Source organism: Scyliorhinus torazame, chromosome 11, assembly GCF_047496885.1.
Source record: "Scyliorhinus torazame isolate Kashiwa2021f chromosome 11, sScyTor2.1, whole genome shotgun sequence".
NCBI lineage: Eukaryota > Metazoa > Chordata > Chondrichthyes > Carcharhiniformes > Scyliorhinidae > Scyliorhinus > Scyliorhinus torazame.
The window spans coordinates 1,445,961-1,453,432 of record NC_092717.1 but is presented as its reverse complement, the minus strand read 5'-3'; the positions used below and the strand labels follow the sequence as shown (position 1 = coordinate 1,453,432).

The 7,472-nt window shown below is 47.4% G+C and overlaps 1 protein-coding gene across 1 annotated transcript in view; it reads left to right on the top strand.

Moving 5' to 3' along the window:
* Positions 1-1,637: 1,637 nt before the first annotated feature.
* Positions 1,638-7,472, top strand: part of LOC140386077 (secreted frizzled-related protein 4-like) — an 81,836-nt gene continuing 76,001 nt past the window's right edge. The window contains 1 exon segment of the mRNA XM_072468654.1: positions 1,638-1,647. Coding sequence (XP_072324755.1) covers positions 1,638-1,647 — 10 coding nt within the window.

Here is a 7,472-nt window from a genome sequence, read left to right as displayed (position 1 = left end):
CCCTTTGGCCCAATCTTTTTCTCATCAGGTAATTTTTTGAAAGCTTCAATTGAATCTGCCTTCACCGTACTCTTGGGCAATGCATTCCAGATCATAACCACATGCCATGTAAAAAGCTTTGCCCTTTGTCTCCTTTGCCATTCACCTTAAAACCGTCCTTCCAGCATTGGTAAAAGTTCTTCCTACCTGTCCAGACATTTCATGTGCAAAGACCAGGGGCAAATGTTGATGCTCCCTTGCAGGTGCTGACTGACTGCTCTATGTACGATTAGGAAAGTACTTGCACAATTTGGGCTATCTTGCATTCACAGCTGGGAGATATCTTCCATGGCACCTCTGCAGAGCTGGCCTCCCAAATTTCTGAGCTCATTGTTCTTTTAGGGATTAACCAAGAAACAAATTATTGTCTTTAGTGCTCCTGATGTGGAGTTATCCTTGCTGGGAACCTATTACAAATTTGGCAGCATACCAGATTCATAGTCCCACTATATCATAGATATTGAAATGAATGGATGCACTTTGATAAGAAAAAAAAATCACCTCTGCTGTGGAAAAAGAGCAACTGAATGGATAGCAAGAAAAGGGATCCAGCAATGCAGGTGAACAATTATTAAAGCAGCATCACAGATCATCAAAACAATTGAAAATGTTTAATAATGTACATTGGGATTTATTTTTAGTGCTAGGGAATTCAAATGTATGAAATCATGTTAAACTTGTGTAGGCCCCAGGTCAGGTTGCTGTCAAAATACTGTTCACTGTTCTGTCTCCGTATTGTAAAATGGACAGAAGCACTGGAGAAAGTGATGCAGTTAGGGGTATTTCAAATTATGAATAGATTAGACAGGGATTTTCAAAAACCAGAGGCTATAAATACAAGATAGTTTTTAATAAATCCAATAGGAAAATAAGGAGAAATACCTTTACTAAAATAATTATTGGACGTGGAACATGCTACCACAATAAGTGATTGAGGCAAATAGTTTAGATGCTTTCAACTGGATGAGTATGAGACTAAAGGCATGAAATGCGCAAAGGCTGAAATTAGGCAGGTTGAATTGGGAGGTCTAATGTGGAGTATAAACACAAGCACAGACATATTGCACGGAATAACTTATTTGAGTAATATATAATCTATGTAATCACATTTAAAAAACAAGCATCAATGTAAGTTTGTTACTTGCTATTTACATTCTCCTGCTGGTAATGGAACTTCCCACTTCCTCAATTTTCAGAGAAATACATCTGCTGCAACAATTCTATTCTTCAGATTGCCATAGCATTTGCTATTAAACTATAAATAACATAGAACTTGCATTTATGTAACAGTTCTCATGTTCTGAGGATGTCTCAAAGCACTCGAGTCCATTAATTAATTATGACGTGAATTTTGATGTCACTTCTCATAATTAGTAGTTTATTTGTTTTTCATTGTGTTGTTTAGGGATACATTTTAGCCAGACCCCAGAGAGAAGTCCTGATGCTCTACGTCAAGCAGTGAATTTGTTTCCTTGTTCACAGGATGTAGGCAGTGATGGCAATTCCTCAATCATTTGTTGCCCACCCATAGTCATCTTGATAAATTGGCAGTTCACCTTCCCCTTGAGCTTTGGTGGTCATTCTGATGTTCTCTCACAATGGTGACAGGTAAGGAACCCCAGAATTCTGTCCCCAGTGTGATGTCTGTTTATATCCAAGTGTTATTTGTGATCCCTAGAACATAGGGACATAGGAGCAGGAGCCATTGAGCCTGCTCCGCCATCCAATAATAAATAAATAATCTTTATTGTCACAAGTAGGCTTAACACTGCAATGAAGTTACTGTGAAAATCCCCTAGACGCCACATTCAGGCGCCTGTTCGGGTACACAGAGGGAGAATTCAGAAATCTCAGCTGGTACGGGAATTGAACCTGCGCTGCTGGCCTTGTTCTGCATCACAGACCATGGGCGAAATTCTCCTACCCGCCCCGCCACATTTCTGCGTCGACCGGCCGGCGGGAGTCTCCGTAACACCGGCCGGTCAATGGGGCTTCCCATTGTGGGGCAGCCCCACGCCGTCGGGAAACCCCCCGGTGCCGGCAAAACGGAGACTCCCGCCGGCGGAGAATGACGCCCCATATGTCTAGCCCACTGAGCTAAACCATCCCTCCCTACCATGCCTGATCATCCACTTCAGTGCCTTTTCCCCACACTATTGTAAGCTGTGAAAAGGACATGAGGAGGCTATAAAGGGACAGCGAGAGGTCATGTGTGTGGGCAAGGATCCAGAAAATCAAATATAATGTGGGCAAATATGAAAATGACCATTTTGGCAGGAAGAATATAAAAGAATGTGGGAGATTGCAGAGCTCTGAGATTCAGAGGGATCTGGGTGTCCTAGTTCATAAATTACAAAAGTTTAGTATGCAGGTACAGCAAGTAATTAGGAAAGCTAATTACTCCCAGTTCCACATGCTGGAGAAAACAGGAATAAGAGGATAGACCAGATGAATGTGTGTCTGGAGAGATGGTGTAGCCGGGAGGGATTCAAATTTTTGAGGCACTGGGACCGGTTCTGGGGAAGGTGGGACCTGTCCAAACCGGACGGGTTGCACCCAGGGAGAGCTGGGATCAATGCCCTTGCGAGGACTTTCGCTAGTTCTGTTGGGATATATTTAAACTAGTGTGGCAGGGGAGTGGGATCCCAGGAGTAGGATCAGATAGGTTAAAATCAGATCAGGAAATGAAGGTAGAACATTAGCGAGTGATGTAGTGACAAACTTGGAATTCCAGGAAAAGCAAAGTTTAAAAAGTGTCCAGCAAGTGAAAATGATGGGGTTAAACTGTTTATACTTCAATTCAAGGAGCAGTTATCGCGATTATACTGAGGCAGCAGCATTTAGTCCCCAGAACAGATAGTCCAGCCCTGCAGTTATGTTCCACCACTGCTGGTCCATCACACTTTAAACCTGGCTTCTTAAAATCACTGAAGTTGTTGAAGGCTTCAACGTTGGCACAGGGATACATACATGGAACATACAGTGTAGAAGGAGGCCATTCGGCCCATCGAGTCTGCACCGACCCACTTAAGCCCTCACTTCCACCCTATCCCCGTAACCCAATAACCCCTCCTAACCTTTTTGGACACTATTTAGCATGGCCAATCCACCTAACCTGCACATCTTTGGACTGTGGGAGGAAACCGGAGCACCCGGAGGAAACCCACGCAGACACGAGGAGAACGTGCAGACTCCGCACAGACAGTGACCCAGCGGGGAATCGAACGTGGGACCCTGGTGCTGTGAAGCCACGTGTGCTACCGTGCTGCCCAAATCATGATCATGAGCGAAGAGTCAGGCTACGTGCTCACCTGGTGAGAAAGCAGATCAACGACCAACCACTGAGAGTGTACAGACAAAGGGCATCTTATGAAATGTTGTCAGAGGAGATGTGAGCCAGGAGACTGTGCTTCAGCGAGGGAGCAATGGGACGCCTTTGTGAAATGTTGAAGGAAGATCTGAAGCCAAACTCTGTCGGATTGCCTGAACAGTGGAGCAGTGCTACCCACCATGCCACCGTGTCACCCCGAGCTTCAACATACCTTAATAAGAGCAGGAAATCCTTTGGTTCTCTCTGTCTTCACTACAAAACTGCTCTTTCACAGCATGTCCTCAATGGATGTTCCCAATCTGGCCCTGTCATGGGGACATGGCTGCACTCCTGCGCCACGCTGGGGACTGCGGAGACTGCCCCACCACAGCCCAAAGGCTGCTGCTCCTATTGGGAGATCTATCGGGATTTTCAACGGAGGTAGGTATGAAATGGATTTTTATTTCCCGCGGCCCGTGGCTTTCCACCGCTAGGTGGAAATTATGGGCCCACCGACCAAACATTACATAGTCGGCAACTGACACTCAGTACTACAGAGAAGATAACCTTTATTCATGCTTTAACATGACCGATAATCCCATGCTGCATATATATATATACATTACAGCATTCTCTCCACAGCATTATAATCTTTATAGGAAACTGCGCACAGTCACTCCCAGCTTCCAGTGGGTTCATGTCTCCCTGTTTTGCCGAGTCAGAATGTGAAGGGATCATCAAATCGCACTGCCCCAGTTTTCGGAGAATTTCCAAGCTACCAACACTCAGGTCCATTATGGCAGTTTCACCAGGGCTAAACTACCTCCTGTGGAGATGGCCACAGGTGGCGACCCTTTGATCAGTGTCAGTCTACCCTCCCACATTCTGCCCCATACAGTACAAAAGCAAAGATGTTTTGTTGAACTTATATAACGTTTTGGAGAATTGTGTCCAGTCCTGGACACCACGGGTGGGATTCTCCGACCCCCCCCCCCCCGCTGGGTTGGAGAATCGCCGGGGGGCGGCGAGAATCCCGCCCCATCGCTCCGATAGCGGCTGCCGAAATCTCTGGCGCTGGTTTTCAGGCGGGGATCATGCCACGCCAGCCGGGGGCCGTTGGCAGCACCCTCCCCGGCAATTCTCCGGGTCCCGATGGGCCGAGGGTCCGCCCGTTTTCGGCCAGTCCTGCCGGCGTGGATTAGACATGGTCCACCCCGGTGGGACCTGGCTTGGAGGGCGGTTAGCGGGGTCCTCGGCGGGGCGCGGGGGGGATCCAGCCTTGGGGGGGCCCCCACGGTGGCCTGGCCTGCGATCGGGGCCCACCGATCTGCGGGCGGGCCTGTGCCGTGGGGGCACTCTATTCCTCCGCGCCGGCCTCTGTAAGGCTCCGCCATGGCCGGCGCGGAGAAGAAACCCCCCGCGCGTGCACAGGAAACCCCCCGGCGGTCCTGCGCATGCGCCGGCCGGCGGAGGCCCTTCGGCGCCAACCCCTCCATTGCCGGCCTAGCCCCCGGACGTGCGGAGGATTCCGCAACCTTTGGGCGGCCCGATGGCGGAGTGGTTCTCCCCGCGCTTGGCGCCGGTACGGGCCGCCTGCCGATTAAGAAGGATGTGAAGGCATTAGAGAGAGAGTGCAGGAACAAGTCACCAGATTGGTCCCAAGGATGAGAAAGTTACCAATCATAGATTGGAGAAGTTGGTACTATTTTCCTTGGAGACGATTAAAGGGAGAGTTGATAGAGGGGCCAGGACAGAGTAGATAGGGAGACACTGTTGCCATTGATGGAAGGATCGGGCGAGAGGGCAGATATTTAAGGTAATTGACAAAAGAAGCAGTGGTGTCATGAGGAAATATTTTTCACGCAGCGAGTAATTAGGACCTGGAAAGCACTGCCTGAGAGTGTGGTGGAGGCAGCACTTGGGGCATTTAATTGGATTATTATCTGAAAAGGAAGAATGTGCAGGGCGACAGAGCGGAGGTCAGGAAATGAATTGCTCCTTCAGAGAGCAATATAGACACAGGCTGAAAAGCCATCTTCTGTGCTGTAACCATGATATAATTGATGTGGAGACAAACCTGTTGGACTTTAACCTGGTGTTATAAGACTTCTTACCATGATATAATTATACAAGTACTTTTGAAGTGTAGTTAGTGTTATAATGTAGGAATGATGTGAGATACAACAATGTTAGGTTTCTGCTTGACTTGTACTTTTCCTCATGAATCTGCTTCTCATTTGATTCTAGAAAAGAGAGATTTGAGACCGCAGGAAAGCCCGACATTACTTTGCATTTGGCACGGGACAGTATCAAATTTAGTACTTGTGCTGTTTTGAAACATAATTAAATTACTTTAAATGTATTAGTTTTCCTGTTCTTGTTGCAAGGTACATTACATCACTCAGACATGTGCCCAGACATGGTTCCCCTTTGGAGATGCAATAATCAGAGAGAGGAATTATTAATGTGAAGTATATGGGCAGGTACCGAGGGGCCACAGGAGACACTGCCAGCTTTAGGAGTCCTTGAGATAGCCTGTGGCATTGCACCCACTTGTCCCGCAGCAATGAGTTGCCCATGCATCTGTCCCGCTAACTCGAGAGAAATCAATCCTGCATCAAATGTTCAGTTTGATTTTCCACTCTAACTTTCCATATATCGTTAACAATTCTGGGAGGTTTAAAAGCATGAGTACATCATTTATATCATTCAGTACTCCCCCACATCAAACACCATCTAGAGAAAACACTGAGGATGGCAAGGGCACAGAATGTACTCTGCTGGGGACTTCAATGTCCATCACCATGAATGGCTCGGTGGTGGTACAATCAGAGACCGAGCTGGCACAAACAGCAAGTAAGAGACAGAGCTAAACAATTCCATTACTAACGGATCAGATCTAAGCTCTGTAGTCCTGCCACATCCAGCTGTGAATGGTGGTGGACAATTAAACACCTCACTGGAGGAGGCTCCACAAATATCCTTATCCTCAATGATGGAGGAGCCCAGTACATCTGTGCACAAGACAAGGCTGAGTCATTCGCAACAGTCTTCAGCCAGAAGTGCCGAGTGGATGATCCGCCTCGGTCTCCTCCGGAGGTCCCCAGCATCACAGATGTCAGTCTTCAGCCAATACGATTCAAAGAACAAAGAACAAAGAAAAGTACAGCACAGGAACAGGCCCTTCAGCCCTCCAAGACCGTGCCAACCATGCTGCCTGGCTAAACTACAATCTTCTACACTTCCTGGGTCCGTATCCCTCTATTCCCATCCTATTCATGTATTTGTCAAGGTGCCCCTTAAATGTCACTATCGTCCCTGCTTCCACCACCTCCTCCGGTAGCGAGTTCCAGGCGCCCACTACCCTCTGTGTAAAAAGCTTGCCTCGTACATCTACTCTAAACCTTGCCCCTCGCACCTTAAACCTATGCCCCATAGTAATTGACCCCTCTACCCCGGGGAAAAGCCTCTGACTATCCACTCTGTCTATGCCCCTCATAATTTTGTAGACCTCTATCTGGTCGCCCCTCAAACTCCGTTGTTCCACTGAGAACAACCGCTCCTCATAGCTAATGCCCTCCATACCAGGCAACATTCTGGTAAATCTCTTCTGCACCCTCTCTAAAGCCTCCACATCCTTCTGGTAGTGTGGCGACCAGAATTGAACACTACACTCCAAGTGTGGCCTAACGTTCTATACAGCTGCAACATGACTTGCCAATTCTTATACTCAATGCCCCGGCCAATGGAGGCAAGCATGCCGTATGCCTTCTTGACTACCTTCTCCACCTGTGTTGCCCCTTTCAGTGACCTGTGGACCTGTACTCCTAGATCTCTCTGACTTTCAATACTCTTGAGGGTTCTACCATCAAATGTATATTTCCTACCTGCATTAGACCTTCCAAAATGCATTACCTCACATTTGTCCGGATTAAACCCCATCTGCTATCTCTCCGCCCAAGTCTCCAAACAATCTAAATCCTGCTGTATCCTCTAGACAGTCCTCATCGCTATCTGCAATTCCACCAACCTTTGTGTCGTCTGCAAACTTACTAATCAGACCAGTTACATTTTCCTCCAAATTATTTATATATACTACAAACAGCAAAGGTCCCAGCACTGA